Raw genomic sequence first — 25,552 nt, forward strand, 5'->3', positions numbered from 1 at the left:
CTCACAGAAACCAAGACCCACAAAATACCCATAGAAATCAACAACTCTAGCTGCTTAAACTAGTTTAACACTTGCAGCACCTGGTCATATATTACATGAATACAAGTCACAGGAAGAACCCGAACTCAACATCAGATTACAAGAAACATATTATGCAGCACTCCAAGTTCTGTGATAAGTGTCACGTATTTAATATCAAGGAAAAAAACCTAAATTGAGTAGGTAGCCCTCTGTAGCATTAGTTAAAAGTAAGAAGTCTAGGATTATAAGAAGCGATCTAGCCAAGCATACTGCATTAGATCTGCAACAGCTTTCCTCTTAAGCGTTTCGGGTTTTAATTGACCACTGTGTCCAACAGTAAGAAACACAAGAACAACAAGGCTACCAATAATAATTTCAAACATGTAAGTCACCATGAAGCCCCATCACAAATTAAAACTGCTGGGTCCAAAGCTCAAAATTTCACCCAATAGTGGGCAAAACTGTACAACTTACAGAAACACCAAGCAAAGCTTGCTCAGGAGAAAGCTTCTTCCTAAGTGCTATTAGGCCCAAGTAAGTTCTAACGGCATTTAATTCCACTAGCCAGTTGCCCACTACATAATAGTAGCTTACTGATTTCACATCTCAGTACTCTTCCAGACAATCAGAAATATCTCTCTTAAAAAAAAAAACCACCATTAAAAATCTATTTATATGAAGAGCCAAAACCCCCAGTGCCTTAGATTTTCACCCCTCTTTTCAAGGGTATTACTTATCAGGCCTCTGTCATTGGTCACCTGTCAATAAATCTCTCCATTTCCACTTAGCTTTGGATGGATTGGCAAAATTCTGCTGTATTCCAGGTCAGGGATCACTACCATTATATCAGCTTCAATATTTAATAACCTGTTCTACATCAGAAGAAAGAGAAGAGGAAACAGTAGCCAAAATTTTACAGACATGATTGTCTCCACCAGAGAGAGTGGAGCCCAATTTTATCCTAATGCCATAGCACAGAGATCTCTTCGGTACAGGTATACCTACCAACAGCAGCCATTCCTCCTGCAGGTAATTTGGCCTCTTTAACGCATCGACCCCGCCAATAAGCGGCAAGAATGGCTTCTTCATGACTTAAGGAGTTATCTGCATAGCCACAAGCTAGTTCTCCCACTGAGTGGCCCAAAATCCCATCAGGTTGCAGACCTGCAGCCTTCAGCATATCGATCTGGGCAATCTGCAAGGAAAAGTAGGATTAGTGATTACTCTGGCATGCTGTCAGACCTCAAAGGCACACAGCAGTAGTGAGAACATTACAAAAGGGCTTTTTGGTAGACATTCTTTTTGGCTTCACTGCTTTTTTTCTCCGCCCACATCTGCAGCTCCAGCCTCATTTCAAAGCAGTCCCAAGAGCTGTGAGGCAACTCCAGTACTGTTTGGGCCTCTTCACCATGTAGCTTTCCATTAGGAAGCTATTTCCAACAACGGGAGGCTGCCCAGAGCATGTCTGAACAAAGAGGCAAGACCACCTTTCCAGATAATTTTAAAAGTTCTGCCTCTAGTTTATTAACAGACAATGAACCCCATGTTGACCCTCAGGATGAAAACAAGACTTCATCCAGCATCATTTAGTTAATCTGCAGAACAAGTCGTAGAAGGCATTCAACGGAACCTTCCTTGTTCCTTGGCACAAACGTTTACATAAAAGACATTCCTTAGTCTCTTAAAAGGAGGAACTGCCCCACCCCCCAACATGCAAATCAGTTTAGATCAATATTTGTCCAAGCATCTTGCAAGCAGCAGAGCCCAAAACTGTCAAGGGTGCAACATAGCCCCTTCTATCAGAGAGATATTTCTAACAGCTGTCGTTTGCTGATTACACAAAACAAGCTTCCATTAATTGGCATAAAGTGTTCCTGGACAGACACACTAGCAGAGCACGCTTATGTGGACTGGGTCCATGACCCCCTCTACCAATCATCTGAGTCTTACCTGAATAGCAGCTAGTCCAACGAATGCATGGACAGTGTCATCAAAAGTGTTCTCATCTGCCTGCAGAAGCAGGTCTGAGACCTTTAGTCCCGTGTCCTTCAAAGCCTCGTCTGAGCGCAGTATAGACCGGCGAAACAAATCCAACTTCATGAGGCTCAGGCCCATGCCTTTCCACTGCGTTCCCATGCCTGCAGGACAGGCAAGGAGAAAGTGAGCTTTAGTAATGTTCCATCAAAGGAGCAGAGATCCCACACTTGCTCTGGCAGTGAAGGGATTGTATCCAAGAGCAAAACAACGTGTGTTTCTAACACCCTCTCAATGAGGCACTGCTTTTTATTTTCCTGGACTTTGCTATCATCAGAAGACACCAATGCTGGAAGGATCAGACAAAATACAGGAAACCTGAGTCTCCTAGACATATCACAGGGCTGCAAGGTATTTCCTCATGCTAGAGTGGAAAATAACATTAGAGCACAGAAGCCAATTGCTCAAGCCCCAGATCTACCAAGGGAGACAGAAGCCCGGACCCGGTGCCGCACACCGACCTGAGCAGATGTACCAGAGCGGTCGGTCAGGTGCTTGAACTTGCTGAACCTCTTTTATGTCACTCTCAGTGCCGACTAGTGTGTAGCCCCTGTAGGGCATGGAGGTTACAGGAACTGTAGAGATATCACTGAGCAGGCTTACAAACGGGCTGCATTCTCCATGTTTTCTGCTCTCTTGAATTAGTAATTCCACAGCTTCCTGGGTTCTGCCACAAACTTGAACCAGTCGTGGCATGTTACAAGTCTCCAGAGGCTGGCGTTTGTTCTCATTTGGCCTCAGAATGACATGAGCATTAGCACCTCCAAAGCCAAAAGAGTTGATGCTGACAAGGCCACCTTTCACTGGCATCGGTTTACAAACTACCTCCAAAGAGCCATCTTGTAAGGCAGGAATATCTGGATTTGGGGTATTGAAATGAAGATTTGGAGCCCACAGCCCATGTTCCAGAGAGAGAATGACCTGAAAGGAAAAAGAGTGTGCTGTGCTCCACATTTTCTATTGCAAAACATTCATTTGTTGTTATTGTTTTACTACAAATGACCACGTATGATACACTAAAGCAGCTCTCGACCTTTGGATAAAGAGACACTTCAGAGAACAGCATTATTGATGTCACTGAGGTCGTACCTACTTCACACCTAGGCAAATTTTAAGTCCATGCAGGAAGTCAGTGAGGGTGAGGGTGGTAGCTTTAAGTTTAGCTTCCAGACCCTCTCTAACTGAAAAGCCATGCAGTCTTGGTGGAAAAGCAGCATGGCTACTGAAAACATCACATCTTTTTCTCCCCTTTCAGATCCCATCCCTTCGTCACACGCCGCCAGACATGCTCCTCCTTATCACAATGAATGCTCTCATTTCTGCCTTTGCTGCAAAAGAGCCAAACTAAAGTACCAGTAAAGGAGTTTTCTTGCTGCTTTACACCCATTTGTTGTCTTCTTGATCCGAAAAATGCAGGAACAGCAGACTGGTCAGAACTGGCAGAGCCAAAGGGAAGTACAGAACAGCATGAGAGTTAGAATAGCTGTGCCAAAAAAACAAGAGGTCCCTTCTCTCAGCAGCATCTCTACAAACAGCCCATGACACAAAGCCCATACTCCTCTGTGGCACAAGTCCAGCAAATCACAGACTACGAGGTCAGCTGCAAAACACTCTGTGCTCTGTATGTTTGGCAGTTCCTTCATCACCCTAAAATGGTCAGAGAAAGAGATACTGTTTGGGAACTGTTCTTCAAAGTTGACTATCAGACATGGCAGCCTACCTGGGAGAACAACCAGCATAAACACGCCCTATCAACTCCAGTCAGTATGTTTGAAGTTGCAGTCTAACTATTTTTATACACACTGTCCTACACCTATAATACGATGCATTATGAACTTGCTGTTGCTTTACATATTTGTACATTTAAGTCTGCCACAGTTTCTGTATGGGTTTGAGAGCACAGTACAGTGAGCATACACCAGGGCCACCAAGAAGCTTTCTCTCTGCTGTACAGCAAACAATTAGACAGGCTGAGTAGTTCAAAGGTGCAGGTGGGTTTTCCCCTCCCTTAACAGAATTTAACTAAAGTGACCTTGGCAAACCCTTGCTTCTTTCTTACCTATGCACATAACTAATGGATTCTCTTCAAGTCTGAAATCAGATACTTTCGAGATGTATTTTCCCACCTGATATCTCACATATAAAATCATTTTATGGAATTCCAAAAGAAAACATTTACAGAAACTGCAGACTTCCCAAGGCAGTTAACATCTAACAGACAGTGCGTTTGGTGTAGTTTCTGGCTTGGTGTCAAGGGCTCCTGATCTACTATTCTGATTAACTTCCAAATCTTAAAATACCAAGTGCTGCCCAACTTTCAAAGACTCATGAACAGAGACAGACCTTCCAATATCCTCCCAAAGCTTCAGGTGCTTTCCAGACCTGGGAACGAGACCTGACACAACTTAACAAAAGCATAGCAAGAAGATATTCTAGCAGGCACGATGGGTGCCATGGGCTCTCATCTGCAGCTGTAAGCTCCAATACAAAATTAAGTGAGAAAACTGAAGAAAAAGAGTGAGAAAACACGGTGTCAGAGAAATCTTCAAAAAGAAACTGTGGCCCTTGTGTCTTTGCAGTTCTGCATCCTCTAAGAAACACAGATGTGGAAACAGTACCTCAAAGTTATGATCCTGTCCTGGCAGATCACAGCAGAACTGCACTAAAACTGTTTATAATGTAAAACACAGTATGGATGGAGAGGTTTGTTTTATGACTCAGTTATTTCTTCTATGAAGGAGGTGTCAGTCTGAGAGACAGAGTTGCTAAAAAAAGTAAAGCTTTCCTCTGTAGAGACACAGACACTGCTGTCTCAATGATAGATTTTCAGATGAGGCTATTCACAGCAAGTTGTATGTATTCAGGTCACAATAAATGCTTTAAAGAGTCTAAAATTCTAGCAGTGAGTGTACGTGACTTCAATGTGCGTGGCTCTAAGGCTGTCAGTAATAGGCTTACCACCAAGTGTGAACGTTAGCTAGCTCTCTGCTAAGCAGTTTAGCAGCCAGAGCCAATAGATGATTGTCTGCCTACAGCAGTAGTTAGTAGGCTGGTTGCTAAGACAACCAGTTATTCAAACTAGTAGCCTCATCCCAAAGAACTTGCCTGGCTTCTTGCCCACATAAGAGAGAAGAGGAAGAGATCATACACCCCTGACAAACAGCCAGAAGGATCAGCTACTCTTCTGGCACTGAAAGCCCACATTGCCACTCATCTTTGGTTATTTCCAACTGCTCCAAACATTTAAATCCCTCTCCTTGTACACGCCTCAATGACTTATAGCAGAATTCTATTGGAAGGTCCAGTGTAAGGATAATCAATAAAGTGATCCCAAAGCCTTTATTCTGAGCAGAGTTACGCTCCTGTAGAATTCAGTAGGAAGGAGGAACTAAAGTGTGTGTGCAGAGGACTGCCTAGGTATTCCTGTCCAACTTGCAGAGTAGCCACCTGAGCTTTTAAAAGTATTTGCAGGTGAAACAAGTAGTAGATAGTTAATGAGAGTCACCTGAGTTCTCATTACCACTGAACATCTTATCCTGGATCAGTGCAAATTTTCCTTAAACCAAACAAACATGAAAACACCCACACACTGTTGTGCTCCCCACCTCCCCCAGTTTTCCTTCTCAAGCTACCCGTTACCTTGGCTAAAGCAGCAAGCCCAGAGGCAGGCTCTGGATGACCCATGTTTGACTTGGTTGACCCAATCAACAGTGGCTCTCGCTCACATTGACAGAAGACTTCTACAATGCCATTTACTTCCTGTGGGTCTCCAACCTAGTAGGAAGAGAATCAGAATGGCTACTAGCTAGTGCTTCCAAAACACACCACAGGACAGAAATGTGAATGATTAAGATGTCTGGGCAAAATCCAGAAGTGGTGAGGCAGTACATATTCTAATAACTGGTAGAAGGGAGAAATATGGTTAATTTTGGAAAAAAGTGTGGCAACTGATCCAAGGGAAGAAAATAAGGGATAAGAAAACGCTCTAAACCCAAAAGGGCCATGCTGACCTTGGTGCCCGTCCCATGAGCTTCAAGATACTCCACTTCTCCAGGTGTGATACCACATTCTCTGTACAAAGAGCTGACCAGCTTCTGCTGCATCTCTCCAGATGGGAATGTCACACCTAGGACCAAAATTGCCATCAATTCCTCTCTCCTATCGGATGCTTTCTGTTCTGATTTTTAGCACCCTTTCAACTGCTTGGCACTACCAGATTAAAAAAACTCAAAGAGAGACTTTTTCAGGATTTACACCAATGACCTTAGCACCAAATATAGTAAGTCTTTCAGGCTCATTGGAAGAGCAGAGGAACCAGAAATGGACCTAAAACAATGAGTCAGACTAGTGTGGAAAGATACTGGTTAACAGAACGCTAGGAAATGTCTAGATCAAGCAGAACATGTGAAACTTAGTGTCCCCGTAACTGTGAGAGAGGGAAAAGGGGGACAGCAGTAGGGAAAAAGCCTCACAGTCATAACACCACCTATATTTCTACTGTCAGTGCAGAAATTACTGCAGACATGTCCTGAGGAAGGCTAAACTAGCAACAAGACATTCCTGTTACTTTGTAAAGAAGTTGAATGAGACAAGTGGTGGCTTCTACTGTACAAAGTAGGGTCATGAACTTTCCATTACCAAAACAGGAAAAGGAAAAAAAACCCTCAAACGATAAAAAAACCTTCACACCTCTAAAGAAGAGCCCCTCAACAGCCCATTTATGACGACAGACTCTAGACTGAACAGTTCTGTAGGTATCTCACATTTCAGAGGCTCAAGGCCTACCTTGATCCTTAAAGCCATCAGTGTTACTTCCAGCATTGACTATTGTGGCATAGATCCGCTTAGCCATAGATCTCTTGGTCAAAAGAACAACAACAACAGCTTCAGAGCGACAATATCCATTTCCTGAGAACAGAGAGAAGAACAAGTCACTAATTCTGCTCTGCTTGAAAAAAGTTGCAAAACAACATGCAATAGGGTTCATTCCTGAGCTACCACTTAGAACAGAACGCTTTGAGACTATGACATATCCATTTCTTTTTTTTTTTTTAAAGTCCTAGAAAGGCTTGCTGCTCATCAAACATAGAAAGTTTCCACCAAGAGACAGCTATTTCCTCTCCCCAATGGCTGGCGAATGAACCATATAGTTTCTTCCCCACCGTTAGTTTTCCAGGTTTGATGGAGCACACAAAACAGATCAGGTCCAGGGTATATCCCAAACAGTGCACCTAGGAACAACTATGAGGCCAGCTCTTGCTGCATTAAAAGAGTATCTGGCCACAGACTCCACAATAAGTTTATCTTATAAAACATGACAATTGTGTGTACTAATGCCTTACCTGAAGCATCAAAGGCCTTGCAGGCACCATCAGGACTAAGCATACCCAGTTTCATGAACTGTACAGAAGTGTTGGGTTTCAGCAAAAGGTTGACCCCTCCTACTAGGGCTCCACTGCACTGTCCACAGCGAATTGCCTTATAAGCATTTTCCAGAGCGACGAGACTAGAGGAGCAGGCCGTGTCAATAGTTATGCTTGGTCCTTAGGGAACAGAAGGGGAAAATGAAAAAGCTGGGTTTTATTGTTTATTTCGTAGAGTTGCTCTCCAAAGACTACAGGATGCAATCATAAGGGAAACATACTTAAAAAAAGAAGTTAAATAAGAGTTATTTCACAACATAACAGGTAATCCTGATACAATGGGAGATGAGAATCACCATCTCTGCCTGCTTATCATGTAGCAAGGGATAAGAAAAGTGGAAAAAAATTGCAAATGGTTTGGCTTTAAGGGTATTTTAAAAAATTCTGTCTCCACCTCCATCAAAAAGAGCTACTGTAGCTCCACAGGCAGGTCTCATCTATTTCCGCATTCTCACCACTAAAAATCCCTCCCCTTTCCTGGTGCTACTCTTGACATCATCTCTGTTCCTTGCTGCTTTTCAGAGCAATTCCCATTCCTCCACTCTTTTCCATGCCACATGTGGTTCAAGACATGTTTGTGTCTTCAATCACATCATTTTGGTGGCTCTCCCACTTCTTCCACTTTACTTAAAAGATCCAACTGTTCTAGTCAGTCTGTGTCTGCACTAGCTCACTTCTACACAGCCTGATACCTACCACAGAGCAGTCTAGAGGTCAGAAAGGACCTAGGCCTTTTTAAGACGCCTCTCGACATCATCTTCTTTCAGATGAATGCCAGCTACACCCATCAACTGCAACTGAGTTAAAGCCTTACAATGAGTCTTATCACACAAATATAACTTCTGCTTCTCATAGGCCTCCTCTCTCCATAAGAAAGCTACTTTCTTATCCCAAAAAAGGGTATACATCATTATATCCACCCCACTCCTCCACAGAAACTCCGGTACAATCACGCTCAAACTGCAACTGTTGATCAGCATCAACAGGTTTTGGGGCACTTACCTGTCAAGTCAAAAAAGTAGGAAATCCTGTTGGCAAACATAGCACGCTGGCAGCCAGTCATACTGTATCCCGAAATCTCTTCTGGATCCTGACTAAAGGCTTCACCAGCTTCTGACCCACTGGCACCAACCCATACACCTATGTCTGTGCCACGGAGGGTGACTGGATTAATACCTGCAGGGATGTTGGAAGGTAGATTAGAGCAGAAAAACTTACAACAAGCAGCGAACTGAGGAGATACCAGGGCCGCTGGCACCAGTTCATGAAATACTACTGACTGTCCCTTCCTGGTAGGCCTGCAGCATTGTTTCCTTAGCTATAGTTACATTTCAAGTTTCAATTACAGACATTACAAGTCTTACTGCAGAGTCCATCAGAACTTCGGTAAAGGCTTTTGGCCAGGACATACTGTGCCTGGAGACAGCTTCTCAGCTTAGCTGGGCATTGCTACAGTCTTGTGTAAAGAGAGTGTATGGACTATGAAATGCTGATCAGATAAGCTAACAGCTGACTTCCAGTGCAGAGAAAAGGAGCAGACTGAAAGGGAGAAAAATCACAGCACTTGAAATGTCAGGTAAGCATAGGAACATCAATCTCTAGCCACACACAAAGCCCAGATCTGGAGTACAAGACAGAAAGGAAAATTCTTAAGCACAAAAGCCAACAGCCAGAACGAGAAACAATTCTGCTCTAAAAAAACCACACAAGCAAGCTCAACTTGCAGCAATCTCTGCTGTTTCTTCTCCATGATTCAGGAATCATGGAGACAAGCAGAACATTCAAGCCTCCAGACTCAGGCTCACCAACAGAGAAGCAAGTGTTAATTTTAATCAGTCAGTACTAGTGAGGCGGTTCCAATTTTTTGCCATGTGCTTTTTATGTTCAGACATGAAACATGAGGAACAAACTTTTCTGGTTCTGTGGGTAACTCACTCAAAAGCTCAGGACACTGGTAATGATGGAGGAAAGAGGCTCCTATTTCTGAAAGCACACTTCCTGAGCAAACCTTCTACAGAAGCATATCAAACACCACCAATTTTCCATAAGCCTGACCAATAGATAGGAATACATCAGGCCATCAACCATTCTTGTATACCATGGATGTGAATTCTAACCAAGACATCTTCCTTTTGCACTACAAACATGCCTTTAACGAAGGCATCTATTATGGAATATTAGGGTAGAGCAAAACATACAAAAGCTCTAGAACTGTTGACTGTTCTAAGTGTTTCTGTCATACTGGTTGTACCATATGATGCAGGCAGAGATTTGCTGGCAGTCAGCAGAGATTTCCTAGTTTGATTTCCAGAGATAACAGCTTTGTTCTAACCCCCATACCAGTTCTTTGGTCTCCTCTCTAATGTGATGGCTTTCTCTTAGTAGAGATCTCATCACACAGGTTCATGTCTGCACCTGCTGCACACCGACAATACAGCACAATTCTCCCTCTTCAGTCATTCAGCTGCTTACCTCCATCCAAAATAGCTTCATAAGAAACCTCCAACAGCATACGAAGTTGAGGATCCATTGTATGAGCTTGTTTGGGGTGAACCCCAAAAAAGGATGCATCAAATTTGCCTATCTCCTTGAGCTTTCCATTTCTCTTGGGCAGTCCATAAATTCCTGAGAATAAAAATTCAGAGTCACAGAATATATCAGCTTTGAAACAGCTACCAGCTGAGACAAAGCCCAGAATGACCACAGTCAGTTCTCGATGACATATGAAACCTCACTTCCCTGTTGCAGTACCCAGAGTGCTGCATCAATATCTACCTACCCATCTCTCTGAACCTCATTTGGAAATGAGAATGCTGCATTAACAAAAACAATTGCCATTTTTAAGACTCTCCCAGACTGGGCAGCAGGAGACATCTATCTAGTTTAAGACTTTTTGCTTCTGCAAGTTGTACCAAGTGCATGAACGGAGTCCAAATCAGTGGTTCTAGTCAGTCACCAGTTAGAAAAACAAAAGCTACTTTTCACTTCTGCAAATCACTAGCTTGAATTGGATGCACATGTGCCAAACACTTCAGAAGGACAATCAGAAGAAAAGAACATCGTAAAAAGCCATAAACACAGGACTGGAGTCCCTGTGCTACTCCTGAACGGAGAAGAATGTTGACCCACCTTACTGCCACAGCTATCAACAGCAGGTATAGGATCCATGCTGCCTAGCTGCTCTGTCAGAGTGTTCTTATATTTGGAAGTAAACTACATATTATTTATAAGCTACTACTGCATGGAACATGACATTATAAAATGGATTGCATAAGACCTTCATAAATGTTCCTGAATTTCTTGGAGATATATGTATCAGAAGTTAATTCAGAAGTTCTGGCAGGGTTTTGCATCTGAGAAATCCTTTCCTTCCATTGGATAATTCCTCTAAAATGTTCAGAACTCAGTGCCCCAAGAGGAGAGACAATAAGCACTTACCTGGTTTCCACCTCCGATCATCCTCTGTGACCATATCAACTCCATTAAGCAGGTTGTCCCAAAACTCTTGTAAGTTCTCTGATTCTGGCAGCTTTCCTGCTATGCCTGCAATCACCACGTCCTCCATCTCTTAACTTCTCCCTGTTGCCGAGATCCACAAAACAGTAAGACCAGTGAGATTTCACACAGAGAAGGAAAGTATATGTTTCTGTTGACTTCCTGGCATGTTGTGACAAACAAGCACATTTGCAGGAGAAACACCCACACAGGAACAGCCCATGGAGTCTCTACTAAAAAAAACAGACATCCCAACTAATCAAAAGGACCATAAGATCCGTGGGCTCAAAGAGGATGAGAAAACTGTTCCTGAAGGAGTGCCGGGCTCTGAGAACCACCAGTTTCTACATGACAACTAGAAAAGGAACAGGTCTAGCTCTACTAAATGCAGAGCCTCTGTGAAGTCAGCAGAGGAGAAAGATTAACATGCTGGAGCAGAGGTGGGTGGAGAAATTATGAAATTCATATAGTAAAATACATAATTACAAGGCAAACCTAACAGGTAGCAAAACAAGTTCTACAATCATTCCAAAGTTAAATGCTAACTTAAGAATCAATAATCAGAAAGTTTGTTGGAAGGGGAAGAAAAACCAAACCAACAAAGCCCCACAAAATAAACACAAAACCAACCAACCAAGAAATCCACAACACACACAGTGGAGAAAACCCCCACAAAAGCATAAAGATTACAGTACAACCTTGCATCATTTTAAACACCCAAAACAAGAAGTGAGTTTTACATATAAAGTGTTTCCCAACTGGATCCTGCACTGCCACACTTTTAGAGGACTGGAATGGGGAACTGAGTACACACAACAGAGAATGGTGCTTTAAAATAAGAGCTGGCAAACCAGATCTGGATTCCAGATGGGATGAAAAGCCTTAGCTGATGTCCCATCAAATTTGCATTCTAAGACCCCAATCTCAAACACCACAAGAGCACATCATGCTGCACAATGTATCATGGCAGGCCATCTAGACAGATCACAGCACCAAGTGATAGCTCATGTTACAGTCACACTCAGCTAATTTATTTTCTATTACACTAAAAATATATTAATAACTAACCAGAAAGAAGGCAAGTTAACCTGATGCTTCAGTTAAGTTCGAATTATAGTTTGTAGATCTTAAGTAGGCAAGTTGCAGGGTGGGGGGGGTGCGTGTGTGAACCAACACATGTTATTTATATAAAAATAAATGAAAGTGTGGCTTAATGAACAAAAGATGTAGTAAGCATTCACAGTACTTCCTTAAATAATCCTCTGGTAAGTAGAGGCAAAATATCCTTTAATGTGTGGGATTTTAACAAGTAAAAACCACAAATAAAACTGAGTATTCAAATGGATAGCAGTCTGCCGGAATAACTTTGAAGGAGAGACCTATGGAAGACCGAAGGTTTGACCTCCATCACAGATTATGCTCCATAGTGCCATGCAGGCACTTTGCTCAAGTGCTGCTGGTGCCTGATGATCTCCTCTACAGAACAGCACTAGTGGGTACTCTTAGATGAGCACTTCATAGCTGTTTTTCCTACCCAGGACATTTCATTTAGGCACAGTTTTGCGGCCTCTTTCAGGATTCCTTACGCTTTTGAGCAAGAAACAGGCCTCTCCTCCATCCACACACTGCTCAGGCCTAACACCTTCCTGTGGCTGGAGGAGGTCGGGGTGCACAGAGGGAAAGCAAAGCCCTCGCTCTGGTTACTGAGCTGTAGCCTGGTCAGAACACACCAGAGGTTGCCTGATTTCTTTTACCCTTCTTTCCTTCAGCAGTTATCTTGATTCAGATCTGTGGAGTAACTGTGTACTTACGCAACATGCAATACTGAGGTAGCAGAGATGATTACCTCATCCAGTCCACCCCTTCTGGGAGCAGAAACAGAAGTGCTCCCGAAAGGACATCTTGGATTTCTCGGTCTTACGCTCAACACTCAGACAACAGAAGTTCCATTCTGCTCTGGTTGTTCATTTTAAAAGGGAAACACTAAGGGCCAAATGTGCAAGGCCCTTACTGAGAAACTATTCCCCAAAACTGAACTTGGTATTAATAGGCCTGGTCCACTCTGCTCTGAAGAGAAGCCTCTCAGTTTTCCCACTCACATAAATCTAGCAATTTGGTTTTATTATTGGCATCACCACCACACCTGGAAAACCCAACCAAGGGCCACAACTCTGCTCTACTTGCAGCAGTTCTGTGCTGGGGGCTGAGAAAGAATGGATCTGAGGCACAAGGCTTACAATCTAAGCATAAGACAAGAGACGTACAAGATGCTAATGTGATTATGATTCCATTTTATGCCTCAGCTCTTTGGGCGATGATCTCTAGAGAGAGAGATATAATTTGTATTTCAGGGGACTGAAGCGTCCGTCACCCTGGAGCATCAGAAAAACTCCATCCAGGTACAGCCAGTCTTGTCAAAATGTTCTGAGACAGTGAAGTAATGGAATTTATCAGCAAAGCAATTTTTGCCAACATGTTATGAATGTAGTTGAGCAAGACTGTGTCAAAGGTGGAGAAAAAGCTGCAGTAATCATAATGTAGAAGAACGAGAGCCAAGAAGTTAATTTTAGCTGGGTGAATGGGTAAGAAGAGCCACAACTTAAGGATTTTTATATACAAAGAACTGAAAAGGTTTTGACTTCACAGAGAAGAGCTCCAGATGCCTACATCTAAGACAAGATACAAATTACGCATTTAGCAGCGGACAGCACAGATGATTTGCTGTGGAAAACAAGAGTGGGAAGAGGAAAAATCATGAATGTTAAATCATCTCTGATTAAACAGTGATTAAAGTAGATGTTACGATTCCAACAATGCCTTTGGTCTTCCTTGACAGATAATAAGCAGGTAGACCATTTTAAAGTTGATTGACCATACCCCCAAATGGTGCACTGTATTGTTTTACTGTATTAGACACTTATTTTTTTATGTAGAGCATTTTTAGACTGTACACAGCACATTGATGCATTTTGAAGCATGGAACATAGAACAGATCAAGAAAAAAATTATCTCTACAGCTGTTTTAAAGGGGATTGTACTATGCAAACATACATAAGAGACTGTTCCTACTACGTTTGAGGAGCAAGGTGACCAAAAGCAACAGGTCAAAAAAGGAGAAAAAGAATACAGAGGGACAAACAGGATTCTCTGATTTCTTAAGGGTGCATTCTGCTGCATCCAACCAGACATGTAACATCCTTTTTTCTCTGTTTACCCCACGGTTTTGCTTTAATTGAATTCTGTGAATTCTTCCCAGACAGCTTGCATTTTTAACTGACGGGAGAGGGGGGAGAAGCAAACACACACACTCACACACACCCCCCCCCCCCCCATCAGTCCGATAGACACCTCAGTTAAGCATAAACTACCACCTCACCGGATTTACACAATATTTTTTGGCAATGATGTTGCATTGCTGACTCATTCAGTTTGTGACTGGTAATAACTAATAATCCCTTCTCATATTATTGACTAGTAACAACTTTCATCACTTTATACCTGTGCTCTGGTTATCTACCTCCCACATTCGCCATTTGACAAGGTTGGTTTGTTTGTTGATGTCAGTTCCTTTCTCCAATCATGTTATACCTTCTTAACCTTGTTCTCCATGTCTTGGATACCTATCGGTATCATGTTAGCCTGACACTACTAAGAAAGTTACTCTGAAGTTGAAATACTGTTCTCCATTGCATTTAAAACATCTGCTTTCGAGTACCTCATTAATCCAGCACCAAAAATTAATCCAGACAAGTATTAATCATTGTTTTCCACCATTTCTGGCAGCTGTACTTTTTTTTTCTTTTAACAATAATTTTATCTACTGATTCCTTACAAAAATATCTCTGTGTTCATTAAACTTGTAAGCTTTTAGAAGGGGAAAGAAAAAGACAAGAAAAATAAAAAAATGAAGGTAAAATTTGATTTCTTCTCCCACTTACACCCGCTTTGCCAACCCCTGAAGAGAATCCTTTTCTTATTCTGCTGTACCTATGCCCACCTAATGTTCAGTGAGAAAAAGGAGAGGGAGGGAAGAAGAAACTGTTTGCAAAGAAGCAATAAAATCCAAATCTTGTTTTGTCTGATGCACAGTTCTCTTTCTGAGACAGGAATGTAATATTTATTTCACTGTTATTTTCATGGCTGTCATCATGGTGGGACAGAATCCTGCTACTGTTTCTAGGCAGTCCAAATCCAGACCTTTTAGGAGCTCACATTATTGTAAAATGAAACATCCATGACTCCTTCATAGCCTCCTTCAGCACAGATATTGACAAAAGGATTGCTTGCTTAGTTTTCCAGTATGACTGTATCATAATCCAGGTTTCCTAATCTCAGACTATCATTTCTAAAATTCATAATTAAAACTGTCATTACATAAGAACTTCAGTTGTAAAGAGCTATAATGCTTGCCTCCAAAAACCCCTTTACAAAATAGAGGCAAGCACAGCCTGCTTTTAATTTTTTTAAAGCCTTTGGCTACCACGAATCTGTGTGCCACAGCTTCGATTTAACAAAGACCTTTAACTGCCTCTTTCTATTTCAAGGCTGGATTTGTCCCATTGACAAGACAAATGAAAAACGGTAGCATGTTTCTCATATTTAGCAGGAAACAGAACCTGGTTCAGAACTGCTATTTGAGAAAAGTAGGTTAGATATTGCTCATGGAATCCACACAGCTCTCTGGATTCCCAAAGGGTCAGAACTGATTTGTACAAAAACTGAAGTCCCCAGTATCACTGTATCATGTTTGGAAAATACCTGTTCATAACTGCCCTCATCCTCTGAATTCATCCACGAAACGCAGCCTTTCACAGTGTATTTTTATTCAGTTCGTTTCAAGAAGCACAGATGCTGCAGGAAAAGGTGAACCTTTGCTCATGTGCCTTGAGGCTTTTCCTCCCTTTCATTTTTAAGGCAAGACACACTCCAAGGCCCCCCCCCCCCGCTCTCTGAAGGCTACCCAAGTTAACACAGACAGCTTTAAGGCCGCCTGTCTCAGTCTAAGCATTTCAGCTTTTAGCTAGGAAAATACGCATTCGGTATCTCAAAGGGCCCAGTGCCAGGGAAGGAACGTGGAATAAAAACCAAATCGGAGCAAAACCAGCAGAAGATGATCATCACATTCCTGACAGAACCACATCATCAGATCCAGAGCGGTGTACGATCAACGAGTTATTTCATGGAGGCGGTTGGTTTGTATCGGAGCGGAAAAGAGAAGTGTAGCAGCATACGCGGCGCCCTGGAGATGGTTTCCCGGTACCTGCTGAGGAGGCACCTTTGGCACAGCGCGCACCGCATCCCCTCCCCTACGAGCTCCCTCCGCTTTCCCCGCTCGCCCACGGCTCCTCCGAGAGCGCAGCGCGGCTCGCCCGGCGCCCCAACCGCAGCCGCCGGGGCCGCCCAGCCCCGCGGCGGCCGCCGCTCGCTGCGCACCGGGCGCGGCCCCCGCCGGGAGCGCTCCGGGCGCAAGAGGCCCCGCAGGCGGCGGCGCCCTCGGCCGCGACCCCCGAGCGCGCCCGGGCCGGGCCGAGGGGCCGCCGAGGCGGCTGCAGCGCGGCCCCCGCCCGCCGCCAAGATGGCCGAGCGCCAGCGCCACAAAGCAGCCGCTCGGCCTCCCCCCGCGCCGCGCCGCCGAGCGCGGGGCTGCGGCGGGGGAAGCGGCGCGGGCTGTCGGCGGCCCGGGCCCGCGCACCCCCACCACCCGCGCGGCGAGGCGCGGAGCGCAAGATGGAGCCTCCCCGGCGCGGCCGCCGGGCGCAGCGGCCCGCGGAGGCTCCGCTCTCTCGCCGGTACCTGCACAGGGGCGGAAGGCTTCGCGCTGGGGAGACTCGGGCGTCAGCTCAGCGCCGGGCCGGGCCTGGTCGGGTCGGGTCGGGTCGGGTCGGGTCGGGTCTGCGGGGGGGGGGGGAGGGCAGGCGGGCGCTACGGCGGCCGGTACCGAGCGGCGGAGGCTCCGCGCTCCCCTCACTGTCTCCCTCTAGCTCCCACCGCTATTTAAGCGGTCGCCACCTCCGGCGGCCACGCCACATGGGCTGACAGTTTACTCCTCGCCGCAGTCCAATGAGAGCCGGGGCAGGGCCGCCCCGAGCCGGCCCCGGGGTGATGCCAGCCCCTGCCCGCCGGAGCCGCGCCGCGGGAGGAGGGGGCCCGAATCGGGCCGGGGCGGGCCCCCGCGCCCGCGGCACCGGGCCAAGCTCTCGCGCCCCGCCCCGCACGGGGGCCGGGAGGGGGCGGTGTGTGTCGGGCGCTGCGGGGCCGCTCGGCCGGGGGGGGGGGGGGCGGTTGCCGTCCCGGTCCCGCCGCCCGCGGGCGCGCACGGGGGGGGGCGGGGCGCCGCGCCAGGCCGGGCTGCGGAGCGGCCGCGCGCGCCCGCGGCGCACAAAGGGACGGGGGGCAGGGCCGGGCGCGCCGCGCCGGGCCGGCGCCCAATCCAGAGGCGGGAGCGTGTGGGCGGGGGCGCTGCCCCGCCAATCGCGGGGCCCGCGGGGCGTTGCTAGGCGATGAGGCGATGTGGTGACGGCGGCAGGGCCGCGGCGCAGCTAAGCGGAGCGGCCCCCGCCGCCCTCCGGTCGTTCACCCCGGCGGAGCGCGGCCCCGGGGTTACCGCAGGGCAGTGCGCACGCCGGCGGGGATGCGCTGCCCCGTGCTCGGGCCCGCCGCCCCGCCGTCACTGCCGGCAGCCGGGCGCGCCCGGGGGCGAGGGGCGGGCCGCCGCGCTCCCCGCCGCGCCCCCGGTACGCCCCCCCGGCCGGGGGACGGGCGCGACGGAGGCGGCTCCGCGCGCGGGCCCCTTTCCTCCCCCTTCTCTGCAGCTCGTCCTCCTCACGCCGAAGCAACGCGCAGGCCCGGGGCCAGTATAAGCCTCAGAGAAGCGAATCCGAGCCCTGCGCCGCGGCTTCCACGGCCGCTGCTCCGGCACAAAGCGGCCGCGGTGCCGGGACCCCCCGGGCCGCGGGCGGGAAACGCGTCGCTCGGGGCCCCGCTCGCATTCGGGCTTTTGGCTGCCGCCAGGGCTGCGCGGCCCTGATCGATCGGGACCTTCTCCGGGCAGAACTTATAACTTTATCCACAGATTCCTCAACATCGTAGCAGTGCTGTAACCCTTTGGTAACAGCAGCAGTTCAGTGTTTTACCTTTTCCGGACTCTCCTTTCTGTGCACAGTTCAGCGTCATCCACAGTAGTACCTTGTCACCATTTTCTCAATCTGGTTTTCAAGAATCGATGACCAATTGGCTAAATATTTTGGTCGTAAGAGAAATACATGAGAATTTCCCCCCCTGCATTTAGCACACACTCAGCGCAGCCTCCCCGCACGTGACCCAAGTGGTATGTTCAGGTGACATATCGTTATTATGCATACTTGGTTAATTTTCAGCATACTTCCATGCTTTGTTCTTACAGTTACTCTGAAATGAATGTACAATGATCGAACGACTTCTTCTCTATGACAAAACCATCTACAACTACCATCTTCCCTAACCTACAGTTGCTTTATGGAAACCTGTTTCTCACAGAAACTGAATAAATGAAAATTGCGTTTTTGGCAAGAGGTTTGCATGACCAGGCAAGCCAGGTGACATACTGGGGGACACACACACATGCATCCCCCAACCCCTTAATCAAGCAAACAACCTAAAAACCTGGAAATAAACCTAACACAGTTTCTGAAATCTGCAGCCCATGAGTTTATATCCATGATGCAAGGAATAAAGAGTAATGTTTTCCAGGCTCAGATGCAGTGTTAGATTATGGAACAAACTGCTTTTTCTAAGGGCACACTGCTTTTAACACCCGTAAATGCACAGAATTTCATTGCACTGAAACACTGCACATCTCCAGAGTTCATAATGAAACAGGGAATTGGAAATAAAAAAAAGAAAAATCGGCATAATCTACAGCTATTAAAAACTTCGGAATTTACACATTTGTACTAGACATAACCAGTGAGAGCTGTAACTGCTGTGATCTGTGCCAAAATTCTTGTACTTGTTAGAAACCACTACGCTTTGAGCAACAGAAAGAGCTCATTCAGGGCCTGGTTCAAGGGAATGCATCATGTTGTTCCGGCTCATGAACAATGTTAAATGTTGAATCCAGTGACAGGATTTTCAAGTAATTGAATGAGTTAGAAAGAAGCTCACAAGGTCTCTCGGGCCTCATATTGGCTTGGTAGCATCTCAGTGAAATTTATTGCAGCTTTAGCATCTGATTATAATATCGTAACACCTTTGCACTAAAGCAGAACATTTTCAGCAGGGAGTAGAAAAATAATTATTCAAATTCTCAAAATGATTACTACCATGTTGTCAATGCCAAAGACAACAGCTGTTTGCAGAGTACCAGGAAAGCACTTCTACAGAAAAAAAAAGCACTCATGGGTAAGTAGCTCTCTTCTTCATTAATCCTGTTTAGATTTGATATGGTTTTAGCAGCAACTGAGAAGTATTATTCACTTCAGTGATGCCACTCACAGAATCACAGGATCGCTTAGCTTGGAAGGGACGTCTTGAGATCACCCAGTCCAACCCATCAAGAAGGGTTACCTGGAACAGGCTGCCTAGAACAATGTCCAGTTGAGTTTTGAGTATCTCCACAGATGGAGATCTATAACCACTCTGGGAAATCCCTTCCAGCGCTTCACCATCCTCACACTAAAAAAGGATTTTCTTGCATTTTTCATGTGTATTTCCCATACTTATAGTAAAGTTCATCACTGTAATATCCCAGGACAGCTCAGCATTACCAGAAATGTTACAAAAATACACTGATTACTTGTTTCAATGTCCTGGCGTGTTCATAACAATATAGATAACCTTCATTACATCACAGCTCATTCAAGTTTTCTTTTAGTTTCATCTGTTCTAAGACTTATTTCTTACAATGTTCCTGTACGATTCTAAGTGTTGCTAATGAACATGTTTTCCACTGCTTTAAACTCCATACAATCTCTTGTTAAAGAAAAATATAATTACTGGTGTGACAACAGAAGTTTAATTCTATACTCTCATGCTGTCTGAACAAGTGGAAAGAGCTACAGAAGATGAGAAACAATACAGATTCGGGTGTAATCTTTTGGAATCCCTTTCAGGTAGAAAGATAGATGCACAGGATTAACGGTTGCACTGTTATTTATAAGAACACAAGTAGGTTGAGGCATCCCACTTCTAAGCTTAAATCACATCTACAGTTTCTCAATAAAATATTTGCTAAAGACCTGCGAGTTCTGCCTAAAGGCACTAGGCTTTACATATGTACTAACTGGGCATTTCTAAATCCATGATGCAAGCACTATTTAACATATATAATTAAAATAAATCAGTATTAGCAGCAAAGACTGTAATCTCATAATGTACACAGATTAACCCTTTATTTTAGGGTTCACAGTATGAAATGGGGTATTTGTTCTCTCTTTTGGCTGCAAACATCCCAACTCAACATAAAAAACCAAAGCAGATATTTACATCTGATTTATAGATTTAAAAGTAAGTTAATATCAAGTATGGACCTAGAACTTGCTGCCAACACACAAATTAGTCTTTAATATTATAGTTGCGGATTTTTGCCACATAAGAAGAGATTTTTGGTTTCACGGAATGAACACAAGATAAATTCCTGGATTTTAACTTCTGCTGAACTTCCAGCCTGGTTCCTCTAACTGTCAAATCTGCAGCCGGCATTTCAAGTTTATCCTTGGATTTGATATTTTGCTGAGATTCTTCAGGTTGCTCAGTTGAACACATAACTTCAAACTCCACTGCTCAAAAAAGAAAAATACTTTGTAGTTATGTTTGTACTTGATTATGAGACTGGATAGTTGAAGAGAACTGGTTTACTCTTCTTCTCTAAATATATTGCTGCCATAGTGCCAAATGGTTGACGTCTTATACTAACAGAGCCATTTCTGTACATAGGAAGCACAGGTCTGTCCATTAGGCTTGCTACGCTGATGGTATATTACATTGGCATCTTCTGCGCAGTCCTTGCTTCATCTGTACCTGTACATACTCCATTAATATCAGACAGTTTAAGAGAGGAGAGAGGAAGACAGCTGGAAGGTTGGTGTAATTGTTCAAGTCAAGCACTACCTATCTGTTGTTTTTAAACATCACATTTTACAGGTCTACCCTCTCCATTGTGAGAGAACAGCTGTATCAATCAAGGCAATACCAACATGCTGGACAACACAATACAAAGTTAGACCTACCTGGTCCCATATTGTGAAATGGTGATAAAGTAGTTGGCTGCAATAGTTTGATCTGTTTCAAGAAATCACCAGCAGCTATAAAAGCTGCAGCAAAACATGTTTGGATAGGCATGATCCAAAGGGCTCGAAGGCAATTCTGTGGGCTTGACAAAGCTGCACTACTACCATCATGTTTTGGGTATTTTTTTCATCTTCTCTCACAGAGGAAGGCATTTACCGTGAAAAACTTAATTTTGTGTCCAAAATACCTGTGTGTATTAGAGGACTAACTCAGAAAGTAACACCTTTGGTTGGGAAGCAGGGAGACCGATCTTAATACAAATTGAAGTTCATTCTGCAGCTTCTAGCACAATTCTCTGAAAACCGCTATCTCCAACTAGCTGAACTTTAGTCTTATCGCAGGCTTCATTAGGTAATGCAAGTGGAATTGGTCAATCACAGTATTCATTGTAAGCTATGGGTAATATTTACAGGTGTTTGGCTCCAGCCAGTTAATCCTTATTTTTCAAGGCACTGAACTTTAGATTTTCTATGGAGAGACAAAGCAGACAGCAGAAGTAGTCATACTTGTGGTAACACACATACAGCATCCTGTATTACTTGAACTTTTTGAGTGTAACAGGCTTCAGTCCCAGCTACTATTGCATCACAGAGCAAAAATAAGAGGTGCACCAATTGACAAAGAGAAGTTATTAGTAGAATGAGGTAAATTTTCATAGTCAACAAAACACAATGGGAATTCCATACAAAATTGTACATGGAAGTAAAAAAAATATTCTTGAATTATGGAATGAATTAATCTATTGAGGGTTTATAGTTCTATGCAAAGCATGACATTGTGGCTAGCATCAAAACGTGACACTTTTCAAAATAATTTTTATGTTCGGGCTTAGCCTGAACCAGCTATTCACTCATGTGTGCGCAATCTCTGCCCTTAGTCAGCTTGGTGGCATTTGTTATTACAGGTGGCAAAAGCTCAGTGGACTCTTGCTGCTGATGCGGCATTCGCTGTTTAGCTTGCCACCTAGTGGTTTCCCACAGATGCAGAAGGTATGACAGAGGATGCTTGAGCCCATGGAAGACCTTTGGGTGCATTTTCCTGCCCAAAGAAAGGACTTTTATCATTATAGTGCCCTAGACCTCTGCCACATGTGGCAGATAATAAAGCAGAATTTCACACATCGACAGTTTAAGACAGTGCAGGCAGCAGTGTCTGAAAGGTACTGGATACGGCTTCAAAGATTATTTTCCTCGAACAGGAGCCGCCACAGAATGAGATTACCTCTTGTTTGTGCTCTAAATAACAGCAATGAGCAGATCCATAATAGCACACAGACAACACTGCTTACAGACACTCTGTTCCAAAGGGTCGTTTGTATTCCACCAAGGGGATGACTTTCAGAAAAAATGCATGAGGCCCTAAGCCTGCAGATCCAAAGGCAAAGTAACCAGGCACCAACGCATCATGTGCATCCCTTCCTCTGAAGTCTTCTGTGTGCTTGTCTCGACATTAGCAGAGACACTACCGTTTTAGCTAGTAAAGGCTGCTCAGTTAGACAACACAGAACACAAGCAGTCTATATGGCTATTGTCAAGTTTTTGACCATTAAAAATCCATGTTAACACAGAAATTTAAAACCACGAAATTGCAAACTTGTAAGGCTAGTTCTACAAAATAGAAAATACCCCAGAATTAGAAATGTTATTTGAAGTGAAATATCTTAGAGAACACTGAATAAGGACCTTCATGTGTTACTGGTTCTGCTTGGGACTGTTCACATGTGTGAAGGACCTTGAATAAAATCAGCATGAATATGCACTGTGCAGTAAAGTTTAAACGCAACAGCTTGGTTTTCACAAACAAACAATGAAGAAGTACACCTACATTACAAGCCTGTAACTTAGTTTCAGATGTGACCTTGGCAACAAGAGCTAGTAAGATCACAGTTAAGAGCCTAAATTGCTTTTGAAAACGGACATAAATGTTCATACTGTATCGAAATGCTTAACATATCTTCTATTTGATGTGTGTTAACTAGTCAGAAATTAATATTCACCGATTTATTTTCAGAACTGAAGAGATACAGGTAGACTTGTATGAGCAAACTGAAATTTCTCCAGATGGAAAATTTCATTTAAGAAACTTGTCACTAGTTATTTGCTTATGGCTAACACTGCTTCTGAGGGAACACCAGCTCAAACAAGTTCCTATTCAGGAGGAGAACATTTAAGTGAAGAAAATGTAACTAGAGGATTAGTTAATATTTGTGAAACACTTCAAAGATGAAGTTTTATGTAACGCAGAGAAGAAATCATGAGTCTTTCTCTGATTGGAGCCGGAATGAAGCCAGAGCACTCTTTCTGTTTGTTAATATTTTACCAGATTCTTTCTTTGGCCAGCTTTTTACCCACATGGATTGCTCTTAGAACTGTCCGTGATGTCAAAGCTGTTGAAATTCTGCTTAGTGTGGAAACACTTAAGATAACTTTTGATCCATAAAGTGTAGAATTTCAGACCACAGAGCTTTGCAAGTAACAGTAACAATGAGAATTAAAGAAACTCCCCTATCAAAGTTCAAGTAGTAAACCAGAAAAGTTACTTTGCTTCAAAGCAGCTCAATCTTATTATTTGTTAGGTTCCAAAGTAAACCCAAATTAATAGGCCCAGGACAGGGTTCTGAGTATCTGTGGAGGTGGGGTTTCTCAAAATACAGTGGGATCACCCACCACAACTGGAGACTTCCTCTGGAATGGAAAATACAAAGTTTTATCTCCCCCAAAAATGTATAAAACAAGTGACTAGTGGGTCATTCTAAGTGCAGATACATCTTGCCTTCTGGTCTTACTCCCTCTGCACTGATCCCAGCCTCTGTTGACCCAAGGAGATAGAGCTGATCAGGAGCTTTTCACATGGTACCACAAAGCACCCTTCGCAGTATTAGCTTCACTCTAAATGTGGTCATACAGCTGAACTTTAATAGGTGATGTTTGCCTTTCTTGCTGTAAAAACTAGGAAGTGTCTCCAGTAGCAAGTAAAAACTTTATTAAGATCAATTACTTCAAGAAAAATAAATTCCAGTTTTGTAAATGTTTTACAAAGCTTACCCTCCTCCTGCCTAACATCTATTCTAAAACGAAAAAAGGCCCTATAGCCCACAGGTGACAGAGAAACCTTGCAGCACGTACAGAAGCTAATCACATGGTTGTACACATGTGTCATGATTTTTAGAGGAAAGCATACAAATCTTCTGACAAGCAGCTTTCTGTTGAGGATGGCCTGTCATCAGCAGTCAAGATGCATATGAGATGGCTCACCAGCCAAAGTCTCCCACCTGCTCTCAACCTTTGGGACAGGGCATATTAAAAGGAAAGAAATACAGAAGCATATTTCTTACCAGTACAGTAACGTACAGTAGTTACCAGTACAGTAATGCGTGTAACACTCATGCTTTTAATATCATCATGGCTTGTACCTCTCTACCCCTGTAGCAGGATCTTTTTCTTTCAATAATGCATAAAAATACCTGAACAAAGAACCTGTGTTCCTTCTAAGCCCCTTCTTTCTACTTACCTGCAGAAATAACATACAAGTTATTAAATCCATCTCATTCCTATAGAACAAACTAAAAATCAGTAGATAGAGTAAGAAGAGAGAAAGTTAAAATATCTCATAGCCTTCTGACTTGCTTGGATGCTTCCACAGGTTCTGAATTCTATGGTGAAACGAATAACGTATGTAACAATCCACTTCAGAAATTCAGCGTTAACATGCAGTCATAAACACTCCAAAATACACCGAATTATGTCAGGTGCTGGAAATACAGCAAACTGCAGGGCTTACTTGACATGTCAACCATTTAAAGTCCCAATAGGCTGTTCTCTACGTGAAAAAAATGAAGCTGTTCAACAGGTTCAGAAAATCATTCTCACACTACAATTGTTTGTTTCACCAGAAATACCCCTAAAACACAGCTACTGGTGTGACAAATTTGTACAAGTGCACTTGTAAAATAATATGAATAAGCAAACTTGCTTGTTTTGTTGCAAATCATTCTTTGTTACTGAACTTTCAAGTTTGTCTATGTGTCACTTGTATCTGAAAGCCCAATACTGAGTCACTCCATCTTAATGACGCTTCTATCCACTGTGACCACATGTTTTGGTGAATGTATTGCATTCAAGTGAGTAGTTTTAAACGGGAAAGATTTAATTAATTTTCCATCACTCAGGCATGAAAAATAATGCAAGCCTCTGCTAAAAATCAGAAGCAGAACTCCTTGAAAATTACATGCTGATCGGAGGCGATGTTCTTCCAAAAAAGAACAATTTTGCTTTCGCAGTCTTGTTTTCTGAAATGCAGAATTCTGTCTAGTA

At 44.0% G+C, this 25,552-nt stretch overlaps 2 protein-coding genes across 3 annotated transcripts in view; both read right to left on the reverse strand.

Annotated features, from left to right (window-relative positions):
- Window positions 1-17,147, reverse strand: part of FASN (fatty acid synthase) — a 43,191-nt gene extending 26,044 nt beyond the window's left edge. The window contains exons 1-11 of the mRNA XM_074922457.1: window positions 16,767-17,147; window positions 10,917-11,057; window positions 9,951-10,103; window positions 8,481-8,654; window positions 7,398-7,598; window positions 6,841-6,963; window positions 6,066-6,181; window positions 5,695-5,829; window positions 2,517-2,976; window positions 1,972-2,159; window positions 1,027-1,216 (exon numbers count right to left, since the gene is read on the reverse strand). Of these exons, the coding sequence (XP_074778558.1) occupies window positions 1,027-1,216; window positions 1,972-2,159; window positions 2,517-2,976; window positions 5,695-5,829; window positions 6,066-6,181; window positions 6,841-6,963; window positions 7,398-7,598; window positions 8,481-8,654; window positions 9,951-10,103; window positions 10,917-11,043 (1,867 nt within the window). The 5' untranslated portion in view covers window positions 11,044-11,057; window positions 16,767-17,147. The remainder of the gene's footprint in view (window positions 1-1,026; window positions 1,217-1,971; window positions 2,160-2,516; window positions 2,977-5,694; window positions 5,830-6,065; window positions 6,182-6,840; window positions 6,964-7,397; window positions 7,599-8,480; window positions 8,655-9,950; window positions 10,104-10,916; window positions 11,058-16,766) is intronic.
- A 2,059-nt stretch (window positions 17,148-19,206) lies between these two features.
- The window catches only part of CCDC57 (coiled-coil domain containing 57), a 42,095-nt gene continuing 35,749 nt past the window's right edge, over window positions 19,207-25,552 (reverse strand). For both annotated transcript variants that reach the window (XM_074922041.1, XM_074922040.1), the window contains one exon: window positions 19,207-20,728. In XM_074922041.1, coding sequence (XP_074778142.1) covers window positions 20,505-20,728 — 224 coding nt within the window. In that variant the 3' untranslated portion in view covers window positions 19,207-20,504. The remainder of the gene's footprint in view (window positions 20,729-25,552) is intronic.

The sequence above is a fragment of the Athene noctua genome, chromosome 18 (genome assembly GCF_965140245.1).
Source record: "Athene noctua chromosome 18, bAthNoc1.hap1.1, whole genome shotgun sequence".
Taxonomy (NCBI): domain Eukaryota; kingdom Metazoa; phylum Chordata; class Aves; order Strigiformes; family Strigidae; genus Athene; species Athene noctua.